Here is a 17,590-nt window from a genome sequence, read left to right as displayed (position 1 = left end):
TTCTTTAATTAAAGGGGGAAGTTATTAACATGGGCTACTGTTAAGACATGTTATTGAACTGTTACCACTAATCTTATTGGGTAATATGGGACCTGTGATAAAAAGGTAAAAAGACCGATCTTAATGACATCAATAGGAGCTAACTTCCTCCACCTACAAGGGAATGCTGAAAAGTTCTGGGCCCAACCCGCCAACTTCCTAAATTCTGAGCATTATTTTTCCACTGGAGCTGAAAAGAGTGTTATCTTATTTCATTAAGTGCCAATTTGCAGAAACGAAATTCACGGGGGGGGGGGGTGGATTCTTTTACATTGTTTGAGATCATTGATTGAACCATATCCACCTCATTCTCTTCTTGGTTGGGCTGCGGACTTTTCAGCACCCCCTCGTAGTGTGAAGAGTTTCAGTCTGTGGTAACTAGAGCTGAGATTGTGATGTCATAATGCCTCAATCCACCAATAAGAGCCAACCTCATCCGTGATGTCATAAGGGCTTGATTGTCCTATTCTTGGTTCACTGTTATTACATACGAGGGGGTGCTGAACAGTTCTCAGTCCAACCAACCAACTTTTCAGTGCCCCCTCGTCTGCATTTACCAGATATTGAAAAGCTCCAGTACTGCAAAAGCCCACTGGAATAAAGGCACCTATATAATGCTGATCTTATAAAGACTATTCCTCAAAATGATATTCCTATGAAATCCAGATTCAAAATGCCATAATCATTCTATAGAAAAAAAACTTCAAAGAAATTTTTGGAAGAGGAATTTTTAAAAGATATTTGGCTTAGCGCCGGCTTACCTTGTTTCTCATTTTAGTTTTTTTTTATTTCTAAGAAAAATATTCGTAGATCTGGTTGGTTTTATTTTCCTTCAGCAAATGCATGTCATTGCAAAAAATTTTGGGATAGGACCTTAGCATTCCAAAGATTAATGAATTCATGTTTGAATCTTCTTGTTTCTCCATTTCTTACTTACTATAAATTTCGAAAAGATCTTAAAACCCACTTATGTAAAGAATATAATATACATTACTGATTTTCATATTATCATGTAGTTATAATATACTTTTAATCTTTTTATTTATACTTCTTATAGTTTATATTGTATTTTTTTTATTCATTAGTATTAGTTACTTAGAATTTTATTATGTATGATAATAATAATAATAATAATAATAACTTTATTCTTCTATACCGCCACAATCTTGCGACTTCTAGTCAGTTTACATTCAAGAGAGCTGGACATTCAGCAATTTACAATATGTTGAAGGAGTACAGAGTACAGGGACTTGAGATATCGAAATTATAAAATATACTGTTTGCTAAGAATTTCGGAGCAGACCTGTAAAGAAAGAATGAAAATTACAATATACAGTTTGTTTAGAGATTCGGGGGGGGGGGGGGGACATATTAGAAGAAAGGTCCTGAAATTACAAATGCTGCTCGTTTAGGATTTCAGAGGGCATATTGGGAAAGAGAAAAGAAACAGTGTTTGGTGAGATTCTGTTTAGGTGATATATCTGTCGAATAAGGTAGTTTTTATGAGTTTTCTAAAAGCTTTGTAGGTCAGTTCAGCTTTATTAATGATGCTATTATTATATTGTATGCTGAGTACCTATTGTGTAAACCGCTATGAACTGCTAGTTAGACAGTATATAAAAATAAATTATTATTATTATTATCTATCAATGAAATATTTTTGAGGTCCTCGAAAGTGCACAAAATGCAGAGGCTCGCACGTTGTTTGGGTTGGCAAAATGGTCACACGCCTCCTCATTGCCGAGAGAGCTTCATTGGCTTCCAAATTCATGGTGGACGAAATTTAAAATCCTCTGACTGATCCATAAAGCTCTGAACAATGAAGCTTTTGTCCGCACGTGGCTTGTGTTCGATTTTCAGGTACTGCAGGTGTGATCATCTCACTCAGCCGCATATTCACCAAACTCCTCCTGTCAGACGAAACGAAAAACACCATCATCTTCTTCTTCATCTCCATTGGCATGGAGCTCATGTGCTTCATTCTGCACCTGCTGGTGAAGCGGACCCACTTCGTTAGGTATTACACCGCTCGCTCTCGGGAGGCGATCCCAGAAGGCAAAGACGTTCCGGGCCATGGAACTGGCTACCGGGTGCACCATGACACTGTTACAGAGGAAGTAAGATTTGTAAGTCTTTGATTCTCTGGGTTAGGTGCAGAATTACGGTGACGGGGCTTTGGAAGCTTCATGGCGTCATCATTGCATAAATATATTCACCCTGGTGGTTGGGAAGGACTAGGTACCGGACGGGTGATTTCATTAGCCTAAAACTCCGACAGATGCTGGGGTTGAAACCAAGCTGGAGTTACCAGCAATATAAATTTGCAACAATAGCTTAAACTGTATCATCAGAAGTGATTGCATATGTACTTGACGATTTTACTCATTACATAGTAACATAGTAAATTTATTTTATTTTATTTATTTCAAACATTTCTATACCATTTACATAAGAACCTAAGAATAGCCTTACAGGGTCAGACCAATGGTCCATCAAGCCCGGTACCTGGCCAAAACCCAAGGAGTAGCAACATTCCATACAGAATCCTAAAGAATAGCAAGATTCCAGAACCCCAAAGAGTAACAAAAGATTCCGGAACTCCAAAGAGTAACAAAAGATTCCGGAACCCCAAGGAATAGCAACATTCCATTCAGAATCCTAAAGAACAGCAAGATTCCGGAACCCCATTGAGAGCAACATTCCAGAGTTGAGATTGTGATGTCATAATTCCTCATTCCACAGTACCTCAGAGCCAACCTCATCAATGATGTTACAATGGCTTGATTGCCCTATACTAGGCTCACATAAGAACATAAGAATAGCCATTCTGAGTCAGACCAATGGTCCATCAAGCCCAGTAGCCCATTCTCACGGTGGCCAATCCAGGTCACTAGTACCTGGCCAAAACCCAAGGAGTAGCAATATTCCATTCAGAATCTTAAAGAATAGCAAGATTCCTGAATCCCAAAGAGTAACAAAAGATTTTGGAACCCCAAGGAGTAGCAACATTCCATACAGAATCCTAAAGAATAGCAAGATTCCGGAATCCCAAAGAGTAACAAAAGATTCCGGAACCCCAAGGAGTAGCAACATTCCATACAGAATCCTAAAGAATAGCAAGATTCCAGAATCCCAAACAGTAGCAACATTCCATGCTACCGATCCAGGGCAAGCAGTGGCTTCCCCCATGTCTTTCTCAATAACAGACGATGGACTTTTCCTCCAGGAACTTGTCCAAACCTTTCTTAAAACCAACTAAGCGGTTTACATAATTTACATACATAATTTTAAAACCATGCTATGGTTGTGGCTACCTTCTCACTGATTTATTTTGATTGAAGGGTACATGTTCCAGGATTAGTGTGCCACCCTACAGGCTATGGAATGAATTGCCATCTGACCTTATGGGTGCATTATAGCATCTGTTATTGTTGTTCTGTAATATTTTGGCCGTTAATTGATCTTATGTGTTTTGGTTTTCTTTAATTGTACGGGGATTTTATTTTATATTGTTCTATCGTGCTTTAAATGTGTCTAATTTCTGCCCGGGGCTCTTTGAGGTCAGGCAGAAGTCCTTTCAATGAAGTTAAATGAAACATTTTTCTTTTTATGCATTTATGCCTACAGGAAAACGGACCACAGGGAGGTTCACCTCTGGGTAGTCTTGAACACGAGGCAGAGCTGTCTGGAAGTGGAGCCTACGTAAGGTTTGATGTTCCTAGACCCAAAGTTAAAAGGAGCTGGCCAACTTTCAGAGGTAATCAGACCCAATGGCTTTATAGTTTATTATAATAACAATCATCACAATATTTAATCTTTTTAATCTCTTTAATATTTAATCTTTTTAATCTATTTAATATTTAATCTTTTTAATCTCTCTCTCTTATGCACTTTAGTCTCACCTGGTTAGTGAGACTGGAGAAAACTTTGTTACCCGGTAGTCTAGGGCAGGGATTTCCAACCTGCGGCCCCGGTCGAGGGCGATGCAATGTTTTCCTCTGCTGCCCCCGAGTGTTTACCGTCTTGCCGGCTCCCTCCTCTGTCTTGCTGCAGCGTTTGCGTGGCCCCAGAAACATTTTTTTCGGCCAATGCGGCCCAGGGAAGCCAAAAGGTTGGACACCCCTGATCTAGGGTTTCAATATGACCTACCTGCATTAGTAGCTGTACTGATCTAGCTGTACTAACGAGTCTATTGAATGTCCACGTCGAACTGTTCATTATAACTTCCTGGGTAACAGACCCACCCTCTTGTGAAGTAGTCTGACCTTGAACTGAATAGGTAAAGGTCGGGTAAAGATTTTACTACAGTTGTTAGGTTGCATCCGCAGGAGTTTCGTCAGCCGGAAGCCTGAAGTCATAATGCCATTATACAGAACCATGGTGAGGCCTCATTTGGAATACTGTGTGCAATTCTGGAGGCCACACTACCGAAAAGATGTGCTGAGAGTAGAGTCGGTGCAACGGATGGCCACCAGGATGGTCTCGGGGCTCAAGGATCTATCGTACGAGGAAAAGCTGAAAAATGTGCGGCTGTACTCACTCGAGGAACGTAGGGAGAGAGGAGACATGATCGAGACGTTTAAGTATATTACCGGCCATATCGAGATGGAAGAAGAGATTCTCTTTCTCAAAGGACCCTCAGCCACAAGAGGGCATCCACTCAAACTCAGGGGCGGGAAATTTCATGGCGACACTAGGAAATATTTCTTCACCGAGAGAGTGGTTGATCCTTGGAACAAGCTCCCGGTGCAGGTGATCGAGGCAAACAGCGTGCAAGAATTTAAGAGCAAATGGGATGCCCATGTGGGATCCCTTAGAGGGTTAAGCCAAGGGAACCTGTCACCAGGAGTGGGACCCCTAGGATAGTAGACTTGGGGGTGGGTCAGTAGAGTGGGCAGACCTGATGGGCTAGGGCCCTTTTCTGCCATCATCTTCTATGTTTCTATGTTTCTATGATGAGCCATTTGGCCTTTATCTGCCATCATGTTTCTATGTTTCCATAATCAGAAAGTTCTATAACATCACAATGCAGGTGTAAAGAGCCTTAGCCTATAGGAAGAGGAGATGCAAATGTTAAGAGCCTTAGCCAATAGGGAGAGGAGGAGAGAGTGGCTGCTGCAGACACCAGGAAATATTTCTTCACCGAGAGAGTGGTTGATCCTTGGAACGAGCTCCCGGTGCAGGTGATCGAGGCAAACAGCGTGCAAGAATTTAAGAGCAAATGGGATGCCCATGTGGGATCCCTTAGAGGGTTAAGCCAAGGGAACCTGTCACCAGGAGTGGGATCCCTAGGATAGTAGACTTGGGGGTGGGTCAGTAGAGTGGGCAGACCTGATGGGCTATGGCCCTTAGCTGCCGTCATCTTCTATGTTTCTATGTTACTCCCCCGATATTTGCAGGGGTTACGTTCCAGGAACCCCCGCGAATATCGAAAAACTGTGAATACAGTTTTTCATCTGGGGAGGCAGGAGAGGGCAGCTGGAGTGCCGGCGAGTGAAGGAAACCACTCGCGGTATACTCCGACCACCTCTTCCTGTACTAAAGTCGGGCCTCACCAATCAGGAGCTGCTTTGACACGCAGTGATTTCCTTCACTCGCTGGCGCCCCAGCTGCCCTCTCCTGCTTCCCCTTCGCGGTCAGAAAATACCGCGAATGACCGGGACCACGGACCGCAAATTCGCGGCCTGCCCAGTTCCACCCATCCCTGTCCTGTTATGCCCCAGTCACGCCCCCCAAATTCTGCACTAGCCGCCCCTCTCCCCCCCCCCACCGCTTGCTCTCTTCGAGCAGGAGGAAATCCACGCATGTGCAGATTCCCTCGAAAAGGAGAACATGACCGGGAAAATCCGGACGTCTGGTAACCCTAGGGAAAGGTGGAATAGAAAACCTGATTAAGATAACATTCAGCAGTACAGTGTTATTACGCCTGGTCAGTGTTATTACGCCTGGTTAATGTTATTACGCCTGGTCAATCTTATTACACCTGGTCTATAGCTCTTATAGTGTAACTCATGAACTATCATTACTGAAGTTAATGTTCATTTGTCCATCAAAGCTGCTCTTGTAAACTGCTCTGAATTGGCTTCATAGTCATTAGTTAGTGGTATAAAAACTTTAAATAAAGAATTCATCAATGGGTGCTAAGCACATTAGAACGCGCTAATGATTAGCTAAGACACCCATCGGAATATAATGGTTGTCTTAGGGCTGGATTCTAAAAACGGCACCAGTATCGGCGGCCGCCTAAAAAACAGCTGCCGATCACGTGTCAATCGTGCACCAGCCCCACCTGTAGAATGGCGGTTTCATGAAAGGTAGGCACCGGAAATGTAGGCCAGGGTTTTCAAGGCCTACATTTCTGATGCCTACCTTTCATAAGAACATAAGACTAGCTTTACTGGGTCAGACCAATGGTCCATCAAGCCCAACAGAGCGTTCTCATGGTGGCCAATCCAGGTCCCTAGTGCCTGGCCAAACCCCAAGAAGTAGCAACATCCCATTATGTCAGAGTAAGCAACATTCCGGAACCCCAAAGAGTAGCAAGATTCTAGAATCTCAGAGAGTAGCAACATTCCGGAATCCCCAGAGTAGCAACATTCCATGCTACCGATCCAGGGCAAGCAGTGGCTTCCCCCATGTCTTTCTCAATAACAGACTATGGACTTTTCCTCCAGGAACTAGTCCAAACCTTTCATAAAACCAGCTACGCTATCCGCTCTTACCACAACCCCTGGCAAAGCATTCCAGAGCTTAACTATTCTCCGAGTGAAAAAATATTTTCTCCTATTGGTTTTAAAAGTATTTCCCTGTAGCTTCGGGTGCCCCCCCTAGTCTTTGTAATTTTTGACGTGAATCATGGTTATGGAGGTGCTTTATGATGCCAAACACCACTTCTGGCATTAGCCACGCCTACAGTGGCATTAAATGCCATAAATAGCCTCCGTAGCTACGATACAGGCAATTTTTTATTTTTATTTTTTTACATTTTTTGCAATACTTTTAATTTTTTTTACGGTGTTTTGCTCTTAAATTAGGTGCCGACAGGGCACCTATCAGCACCTAACCAAACGCACTGTTTATAGGATATGGGCCTCAGGGTTTAGCATGTGCTAAATGGCTTAGCATCCATTGAAGAATTCCCCCCTTATCCAAAAGAAACAATAGGACCACGAAAGAAGCACATTGATATTTCAGTCGATGAAGTCTGTACTTTTACTTTGGATATTTAATTGGAAAAAGCCTGGGTGCAGTTCTCTTCTCCAAGCCAATATCAGACTTGGGGGGGGGGTGTCTGCTGTGTCCTCTGTTCCCCTGTTTACGTCACTTGATATCCCCGTACTAATGAGATAGTCTTGCACACGGCACGCTAATGAGATACCCTTTGGGACACCGAGTCTGATTAAATTGGATATCTCGTCCAAGGTTAATACACTCGCAGGTGGAATGCTTCAGGAAATAAGAGATTTATTTTTTTTTTCCTTTATTTATATTTTGAACATATTATCAAGAATAAACTCCTTGTACAGAATATGATTGAGTCAACATAATATAAACAATTGAAGTAACATCTATATAACAAAATTGCTATTTACTTAATCAAAATTAAAGTCCCAAATTGAGATCCAAGATGTTCCTGAGTGAGAAACTATTAAAAGGAAAAAGAATAAATTCAAATTACAAATTAGGCGGTCAGATGAGAGTGGATCAAGAGTAAATTATACATTAAGATTTTCTTAATCCCCTTCAAGGCCCCTCCTGGAGAGAAATCCTGTTAGCTGAGAGGGTTCAAAGAAAATATAATTGCAAGATTTATACTTTACAATGCATTTGCAAGGATATCGTAAAAGAAATGATGCCCCCATTGCAGCGACCCCAGGTTTAAGAAGAAAAAATTCCTTCCTTCGTTTCTGAGATTCCCTTGTCACATCCGGAAATATTTAAACTTTATATCCAAGAAATTCTTTATGTCTATTCTTAAAATAAAGCTGTAATATCCAATTTTTATCTGGTGATAAAACCACCGTAGCCAATAGGGTAGCTGGAATAGCTACCTCGCTCATTGAAGATTCCAATAGGAAATAAGAGATTTTGAGACAGGAGCAATTGAGTCTAGGAAGGTTTTTATCTATGGCCCGGATAAGAGTCTCGGTGACCGACTCCTTGTTGCCTTGATCATTCATGACCTATTTCAAATAGTATCGGCCATGAACATGGTTAGACTCTCAGGTTTCCGTCATGCCATGTTGACTGTCCAGGGTCCAATATTATGGAATGCATTGTCCATCGAGATAAAAAAAAAAAAAAGGCATCAAGGCTTAGATTCACTAAACTCACTGTTGTTGGGTGATCCGTGGGCAATCTGTGGCCGAGTCTTGCCGGGCGACCGATTCACAACAGACTCTGCATGCAAATGTTGTGATGGGACGCACGCCCTACAGCGCGCATGCTAGTGTAAAGGGATCGAGACGCGTGCGCAGACCATCCTCGTTGGCTGTAGATGCGATCCGCGAATGCGTATGCTCTCCACACATGTGAGGTCAAAACAAAGGGGGATGGCTGGCTGCAGTTTACTTGGACCAGAACATGCTTTAGCCAAGATTATGGAACAGAACACGCTTTTAACCCACGAGTTACAACCATGGGCTCACAGGGCGGCAAAGAGCAGGGATCGGCAGGGACAAACCGGGATTTCAGGGCGGCAGAGAGCAGGAGAGTCGGCAGGGACAAACTGGGATTTCAGGGCGGCAGAGAGCAGGAGAGTCGGCAGGGACAAACTGGGATTTCAGGGCGGCAGAGAGCAGGAGAGTCGGCAGGGACAAACTGGGATTTCAGGGCGACAGTGAGCAGGAGAGTCATTAGGAACAAACTGGGATTCAGGGCGGCAGAGAGCAGGAGAGTCGGCAGGGACAAACTGGGATTTAGAGCGGCAGAGAGCAGGAGAGTCGGTAGGGATAAACTGGGATTTCAGGGTGACAGTGAGCAGGAGAGTCATTAGGGACAAACTGGGATTCAGGGCGGCAGAGAGCAGGAGAGTCAGCAGGGACAAACTGGGACTTCAGGGCAACAGAGAGCAGGAGAGTCAGCAGGGACAAACTGGGTTTCAGGGCAGCAGAGAGCAGGAGAGTCGGCAGGGACAAATCGGGATTTCAGGGTGGCAGAGAGCAGGAGAGTCAGCAGGGACAAACTGGGACTTCAGGGCAACAGAGAGCAGGAGAGTCAGCAGGGACAAACTGGGTTTCAGGGCAGCAGAGAGCAGGAGAGTCGGCAGGGACAAATCGGGATTTCAGGGTGGCAGAGAGCAGGAGAGTCGGCAGGGACAAACCGGGATTTCAGGGTGGCAGAGAGCAGTCAAGGACAAACTGGAATTCAGAGCGGCAGAGAGCAGGAGAATCGGCAGGGAAAAACTGGGATTTCAGGGCGACAGTGAGCAGGAGAGTCGTTAGAGACAAACTGGGATTCAGGGCGGCAGAGAGCAGGAGAGTCAGCAGGGACAAACTGGGACTTCAGGGCACCAGAGAGCAGGAGAGTCGGCAGGGACAAACTGGGATTTCAGGGCGGCAGAGAGCAGGAGAGTCGGCAGGAACAAACTGGGATTTCAGGGCACCAGAGAGCAGGAGAGTCGGCAGGGACAAACTGGGATTCAGGGCGGCAGAGAGCAGGAGAGTCAGCAGGGACAAACTGGGACTTCAGGGCACCAGAGAGCAGGAGAGTCGGCAGGGACAAACTGGGATTTCAGGGTGGCAGAGAACAGGAGAGTCGGCAGGAACAAACTGGGATTTCAGGGCGGCAGAGAGCAGGGATCAGCAGTGACAAACTGGGATTTCAGGGCGGCAGGGAGCAGGAGAGTCGGCAGGGACAAACTGGGAATTCAGGGCGGCAGAGAGCAGGAGAGTCGTTAGAGACAAACTGGGATTCAGGGCGGCAGAGAGCAGGAGAGTCAGCAGGGACAAACTGGGACTTCAGGGCACCAGAGAGCAGGAGAGTCGGCAGGGACAAACTGGGATTTCAGGGCGGCAGAGAGCAGGAGAGTCGGCAGGGATAACTGGGATTTCAGGGCGGCAGAGAACAGGAGAGTCGGCAGGAACAAACTGGGATTTCAGGGCGGCAGAGAGCAGGGATCAGCAGTGACAAACTGGGATTTCAGGGCGGCAGGGAGCAGGAGAGTCGGCAGGGACAAACTGGGAATTCAGGGCGGCAGAGAGCAGGAGAGTCGTTAGAGACAAACTGGGATTCAGGGCGGCAGAGAGCAGGAGAGTCAGCAGGGACAAACTGGGACTTCAGGGCACCAGAGAGCAGGAGAGTCGGCAGGGACAAACTGGGATTTCAGGGCGGCAGAGAGCAGGAGAGTCGGCAGGGATAACTGGGATTTCAGGGCGGCAGAGAACAGGAGAGTCGGCAGGAACAAACTGGGATTTCAGGGCGGCAGAGAGCAGGGATCAGCAGTGACAAACTGGGATTTCAGGGCGGCAGGGAGCAGGAGAGTCGGCAGGGACAAACTGGGAATTCAGGGCGGCAGAGAGCAAGAGAGTAGGCAGGGACAGTAAGCGATTGGTCCTCAGCAGTCGCTTCATTTCAGATCGGCAATCCCAATCGGTGTTCCTTCTTCTGTTTAGTGAATCGCTGCCTTCCTACTTATGCGTGCTATTCTCCTCATTTGCATGGACGGATCGGATCGGGTGGGAGATTGATCGGCCAGAAGGTTAGCGAATCGGGTCGAGGAACGCTCGCAAACTGGTTGGGACACGATCGGTGAGCTTAGCGAATCTAGCCCCAAGTGTTTTGCAGTTCAGGGAAATGGTGAAAACCATGTTATTTGAGCGAGTGTTTGTATTTTTTTTTTTTTTTTTTTTAATGAACCAGTTTATGTTATTTGAGTCTGTTTGTTAATTGTTTTTATTAGGCGTGTTTTGCTGTGACCCGCGCAGAATTCGCGGATGCAGCGGTCTATAAACTTTGGAATAAATAAATAAACGAGTGCCTCACGATCTTCTATGAATTTCCGCAAACCCTTGAACAATAAGTGACGCTTGCAACTCTCTCGTTGCCTTGGCGTATTGTGGCGATTTTGCCCTCGGCTAATAACATGAAGCTGATCGCTTTGTTAATGTGTTTGCTTTTTTCTCCAGACAGGCTGCTGCATCGGCACATTGTCTCAAGAATCATTTGGGCCTACATGCTTTCCATAGCGATGACCTATTTCATCACCCTGTGCCTCTTTCCGGGACTAGAGTCGGAAATACGGAACTGCACTCTCGGGGAGTGGCTCCCCATCCTTATCATGGCCATTTTCAACCTCTCAGACTTTGTGGGCAAGGTATGGCAACCAGGGGGGGGGGGCTCCCTTTTCCTCCTCCCGTCAGCGGTACGCTAACAGAAGCGGATTTAGTCTAGAGCGCGAAGAGCCAGTTCTCAGCGCGTCGGGCTTCTGTTCGTAGAGCACTTTCATATGTCTGAATATAAGATAACAGTTCTCTCTTCGTTCTGGGGCAGTTCGTCTCCTGAAATTAACTCTTTCAATCCTCGCTGTTCAGAGCTGTGGTCTGTGGCGCAGTGAGGAGGGGGAGGGGGGCAGGGGGCGGTCTGCCGCAGGCGCCATGTAGGTGGGGGCGCTGGCACCCCTCCTCTTTCCATGCCTCCCCTCGCCACCCGTCTGCTCCCCTTCCCTTCCCCAGTACCTCTAGTTCAGTGGTCTCAAACTCGCGGCATGGGGGCCACATGTGGCCCGCCAGGTCCTATTTTGAGGCCCTCGGTATGTTTATCATGATCACAAAAGTAAAATAAAACCGTTTCTTGATCATCTGTCTCTTTAGCTATAAATGACAATATTATTATTAAGACTTAGCCAAAAGGAAAGATTTATAAACTATAAAGAGTTTTACCTCCTGCAAAATTGTCATTTCTTTAATAAGACATTAACTCTTTTTTTCTGAGGCCCTCGAAATACCTACAAACCCCAAAATGTGGCCCCGCAAAGCGTTTGAGTTTGAGACCGCTGCTCTAGTCGTTCACCGCCTCGAGCAACTTCAGCATGCTTCTCGACACCGCGTCATCTCTCCCGCCCACCTCACTTCTGGGTGCCGCGTGTAGGACGTGACGTCGGAGGGAGAGTCGACGGGGCGGCGAGGAGCGCGTTGACGTTCTTGTTGCTCACGGCGGTGAACAGCTAGAGGTACGGGGGAAGGGAAGGGGGGTGCGCGCGACAGGGGGGGAACGGGGAAGGAGTGGGGGGGGGCGGAGTTGAGGGCATGGGAGGAGCACCGCCGCCTAGGGCGCCATCCACCCTCGCTATGTCACTGGCTGTGGTGGCCAGGGCATGTGGTTTTCACACATTATAGTGGCTGAAAGTGTCAACCAGTGGCAGGTGTCTTTGGCTTGGCATCACTGGTGTCTCTTCCCTCGCAAGTGTGCGTCTTTCGAGCTTCTTCATCCTTGCAAGAAAGAATCCCAGTGCTGTGTGTATCAAAGGTTACCCTTTTCATTTGGGGGGGCTGATCATGAAATAGTGAATATTTCATTTATTATGCCATTTTTAAACCACCTGTCCTGCCTCTGAGTTGGGCACTGGGGTAGGCCGAGACCTTGTGAGCCCATGTAAATAAGGAAAACGGAGAGACGAGATCATATGTCACGTAGCCTGGCTGAAGAGTGGTATTCATTATTGTCATTGTATGTACAAATTAAACCCACAGAGCATCTAGCAGTCACAAACATGTGGAGAAAAAAAGCCTCAAATAGAGAACGACACAGGGACAAATGGTTCCCTGTCCCCGCAGGAACTCGTTTTCCCGTTCCATTCCGCAAGTTCTTTTCCTGTCCCTGCCCCGTTCCTACAAGCTCCGTCCTCATCTGCACAAGCCTCAAACGCTTTAAAATCCTAAGTATCAACATTCTAGAGCTCAGATTATGATGTCATAATGCCTCATTCCACCAATGCCTAAGCTCCATCCTCATCTGCGCAAGCCTCAAACGCTTTAAAATCCTAAGTAGCAACATTCTAGAGCTCAGATTATGATGTCATAATGCCTCATTCCACCAATGCCTAAGCTCCATCCTCATCTGCGCAAGCCTCAAACGCTTTAAAATCCTAAGTAGCAACATTCTAGAGCTGAGATTGTGATGTCATAATGCCTCATTCCACCAATGCCTAAGCTCCGTCCTCATCTGCACAAGCCTCAAACGCTTTAAAATCATAAGTAGCAACATTCTAGAGCTGAGATTGTGATGTCATAATGCCTCATTCCACCAATGCCTAAGCTCCGTCCTCATCTGCACAAGCCTCAAACGCTTTAAAATCATAAGTAGCAACATTCTAGAGCTGAGATTGTGATGTCATAATGCCTCATTCCACCAACGCCTAAGCTCCGTCCTCATCTGCGCAAGCCTCAAACGCTTTAAAATCCTAAGTAGCAACATTCTAGAGCTGAGATTGTGATGTCATAATGCCTCATTCCACCAACGCCTAAGCTCCGTCCTCATCTGCGCAAGCCTCAAACGCTTTAAAATCCTAAGTAGCAACATTCTAGAGCTGAGATTGTGATGTCATAATGCCTCATTCCACCAACGCCTAAGCTCCGTCCTCATCTGCACAAGCCTCAAACGCTTTAAAATCATAAGTGTTCGAGGCTTGTGTGGTTAAGGCAGGAATGGGGCAGGAAAGGGACAGCAACAAAACTCACGGGGACGGGACGGAGAAATTGAGTTCCTGCAGGGATGGGGACAGATTTGTCCCCGTGTCATTCTCTAGTCTTAAACTTAGGTAGCAGCATAAATACAGAAACTCCACAGAGAACTTGCTCCATAGCTTAAAAAAGTCCAAACCACTGTCTGTGCACAGGAAAGTTAGAAAAACATTTATCCTTATCTGGAGAATCAAACACTCACTCGCCAGTTGTTCACAGAATCTTCCGTTCTTCACATCTTGAAACACTCCAGGAGTCCCAAAAGTTTCACTGCTCCAGCAGAAGAGTGCATAATCCCGACAAGGATCCTTATTTCGCCAGATCACCTGGCTGCGTCAGTAAGGGACTATGCCGGTACTTTGCTCTAGCACAGGGGTGGGCAACTCCGGTCCTCGAGGGCCGGAATCCAGTTGTGTTTTCAGGATTTCCCCATTGCATTGAAAGCAGTGCATGCAAATAGATCTCATGCATATGCATTGGGGAAATCCTGAAAACCCGACTGGATTCTGGCCCTCGAGGACCGGAGTTGCCCACCCCTGCTCTAGCACATTCTTCAGTGTTTGCAGTCGGTGCGATCCTGTGCTTTTTTTCCTGTTCCAGATCTTGGCTGCTTTGCCCTATGACTGGAGAGGAACTCACCTGCTTGTCTGCTCTTGCCTGCGAGTGGTTTTCATTCCACTGTTTATCATGTGCATTTATCCGAATGGCAAGCCTGCTTTCAGTCACCCGGCCTGGCCCTGCATCTTTTCCCTTCTGATGGGCATCACCAACGGCTACTTTGGCAGTGTACCAATGATCTTGGCGGCTGGCAAAGTGAGTCCTGAGCAGCGTGAGCTGGCAGGTAAGAGCTGGTTTGGAATAAATGCGGAATGTACGTGGGTGGGAGAGGTGGGATGCTCAGTTCATTCCTCAAGTTGGGATTTCAGGACATCTGCACTGGCTACCAACGGAAGCCCGAGTAAGGTTTAAATTTGCCTGCCTCTGCTTCAAAGTACTATACGGCCTGACCCCCAAGTACATAACGGACCTTTTCGCATTTTCTAATAACAAACTCAAGAGAAACACACACCCAAAACTCATTTCCCCTCCACTTAGAGGTTGCAAAATGAAAAAACACCACGAACACCTTCTCTCTCACCAAGCAGTCCTATGGGGCAAAGACCTAGACCAACTGCTTTCACCCACTACATACGGGGAATTCAGGAAACGCCTAAAAACATACCTGTTCCAGAAATACCTAAACAATTGACCCGCGCTCCCTCTCCCTCCCTATTCCACCTGAACTTACAGCACTGTTATAAATATAATTTGTTATCTTCATCTTATCGTAACTTTACGTTGCTATTTATCCCCAACAGGTCCTGTCGGACATTACCTACTAAAATGTACATATTACATTTTCGCTCAGCAAATTGTATTTCTATACTATTGCCTCCTGAGGTCTCTGATCTCTGTATTTCCTCTGAATATCTACTTATTGTATTTCGCTGAATGTCCAGCACTCTTGATTGTAAACCGCCTAGAAGTCGTAAGATTGTGGCGGTATAGAAGAATAAAGTTATTATTATTGATTATTCGGTGAAACGATGTAACCTGTAACGGCCCCTCAGTGATTTTGTCATGATTTGCTAAATTTTGCTCCTTGTTCGTTCTGTCTTCAAAGGGTAGAACATGACAAGAGTTTCAGACTGTTTATTTATAAGATATTAAGACGGTAGAAATCTAATGAAAAAGAAAGAAACATGACCCTTATTATACTGCAATAAATTAATCAATGGACTCCATATATCAGGGAGGGGGGGGGAGGAAAATGTATTTTGAATAGTTAAATTATTTAATTATAATTTGTAATCACATCAGATATATTATTATGTTAAGAATGAAGTTGGGAGAAAATTAATGTTTAATGTAATAATTGTGCAGTTTTTCTGATTTACTATTTGTATTGCACTTTCAAAATTTGAAAAATCAATAAAGTTAAAAAAAAAATAAAAAATGACAGTAGACATGTCAGCCGGTGTCAGGTCAAAAGCGCTCCGGGACAAAGGCGCGCGCAGACAATTGAGCGCAGCGCGGAGGTGCGCGCCGAAGAAAATTACTGTTTTTAGGGCTCCGACGGGGGGGGGGGCGTGGGGGGAACCCTCCCAGTTTACTTAATAGAGATCGCGCCGCGTTGTGGGGGCTTTGGGGGGTTGTAACCCCCCACATTTTACTGAAAACTTCACTTTTTCCCTGTTTTTAGGGAAAAAATTAAGTTTATAGTAAAATGTGGAGGGTTACAACCCCCCAAACCCCCCATAACGCCGGCGCGATCTCTATTAAGTAAACTGGGGGGGCTCCCCAACAAAAACCCCCGTCGGAGCCCCTAAAAACTGTAATTTTCTTTGGCGCGCGCCTCCCTCTTGCGCTCAGTTGTCGGCGCGCGCCTTTGTCTTTCGCGGGGTTGTCTATGAACCATGTCAGCCTAGCCATGAGATGCATAGACCTCTCGTTTAGAAACCAGATCCACCATTGAAGCTCTGTCCCTTCTTGCAGGTAACACCATGACTGTGTCCTACATGTCTGGACTGACCTTGGGATCTGCCGTCGCCTACTTTGCCTATAGCCTCACCAGTATGTCTCATAATACCTGTTTCCACACTGAAATCTACAACAGCTCTCCAGCCGTCGGCTACTAAGCATGGAGCAAAGGAACTGAGAGACTGCCCTCGGGTGCAAGGGCCATCCTCGCTGCCTGGGGAAAGGGGAACTTATGGACTGAGCTGTCCTATATTTATTATTCGCCATTTTACCAGGGCCTGGTTACAAGTCAGGAATCGACTGAAGGAAACATAATTTATTGTATTTAAATCATGAAGGTGAAATACAAAGATTCATTCACATTTTGGCTCTATTATTAATTTGAAGAGGTACATGGGAGGTGGTGGAGAGGTACTGCCAACCCCCACCCCCGTCCCCCCTGCACATATGAAGCACAGAAACAAAGAAACATTGAAACTGAAGGCAGATAAAGACCATATGGCCTATCCAGTATGTCCATCCATGCCATCTGCTATCCCTTCCTCTCCCTTAGAGATCCATTCTACTTGTCTCAAGCTTTCTTAAATTCAGATACAGTTTTTGTCTCCACCTAGTGGCTGTTCCACACATTCACTATCCTTTCCATGAAGAAGTATTTTGTTAGACATGAAGTTTAAGGAGGTAAACAGGCAGTTGAAATATATCTTAAGACTGGTCTTCATGCCCAGCCCTCAAGGGCCGCCAGTGGGTCATGTTTTCCATAATGCAGTGACAATGCAGTGGGCAACAGATGGAACCAAAGACTGGAGGAAGATTTTTACTGGACTCGACACAGCCTGTGTTTCAGCAAACGATTGTATCAGGGGCCCATGTGTGTCACATGATCCTTTGTGATGTGTGAATCTGAGCCTTCTGTCTACTGACACAGTGGAGCTGTTATTATCTGTTATTTTGTAGGAGGGCTGCAAAGTTTAGAGACCAATGGTTCTCAACCCTGTCCTAGAGGATCACCAGCTAGTTAGGTATAGCTCTACTGAATATGCATGTGGCAGAATTGTATGCCTGTTACCTCCATTATATGCAAACCTCTCATGCATATTCATTAGGGCTATCCCAAAAACCTGACTGGCTGGTGGTCCTCCAGGACAGGGTTGGGAATCACTGGTTTAGACCAACCCTCTGCTTCTTCAATTGAAATGATAATCCTGCCTTTGTGGGGCTGAAATAGGAAGCTTTGCTTTGGTGTAGCAACACACAGACCCCTGCTGCAGGCATTTGCTGAAACACAGACCATGTCGGGTGTAACAAAATCTGCTTCTTCCAGTCCTTGGCTCCATGTCGTTGCTCAGTCT

General features: G+C 45.8%; 1 protein-coding gene across 2 annotated transcripts in view; it reads left to right on the top strand.

Moving 5' to 3' along the window:
- Window positions 1–16,566, top strand: part of SLC29A4 (solute carrier family 29 member 4) — a 43,701-nt gene extending 27,135 nt beyond the window's left edge. Inside the window, exons 7-11 of one of the 2 annotated variants that reach the window (XM_033914488.1) lie at window positions 1,900–2,156; window positions 3,667–3,796; window positions 11,166–11,353; window positions 14,319–14,559; window positions 16,254–16,566. In XM_033914488.1, the coding sequence (XP_033770379.1) occupies window positions 1,900–2,156; window positions 3,667–3,796; window positions 11,166–11,353; window positions 14,319–14,559; window positions 16,254–16,396 (959 nt within the window). In that variant the 3' untranslated portion in view covers window positions 16,397–16,566. Of the gene's footprint in view, window positions 1–1,899; window positions 2,166–3,666; window positions 3,797–11,165; window positions 11,354–14,318; window positions 14,560–16,253 lie in introns of both variants that reach the window. The other variant, XM_033914487.1, reaches the window with a different exon arrangement.
- Window positions 16,567–17,590: the final 1,024 nt, after the last annotated feature.

Source organism: Geotrypetes seraphini, chromosome 11 (assembly GCF_902459505.1).
Source record: "Geotrypetes seraphini chromosome 11, aGeoSer1.1, whole genome shotgun sequence".
In the NCBI taxonomy this organism is placed as follows: domain Eukaryota; kingdom Metazoa; phylum Chordata; class Amphibia; order Gymnophiona; family Dermophiidae; genus Geotrypetes; species Geotrypetes seraphini.
Note: the sequence above shows the minus strand (reverse complement) of the source record. Positions and strands in the feature narration are given on the sequence as shown.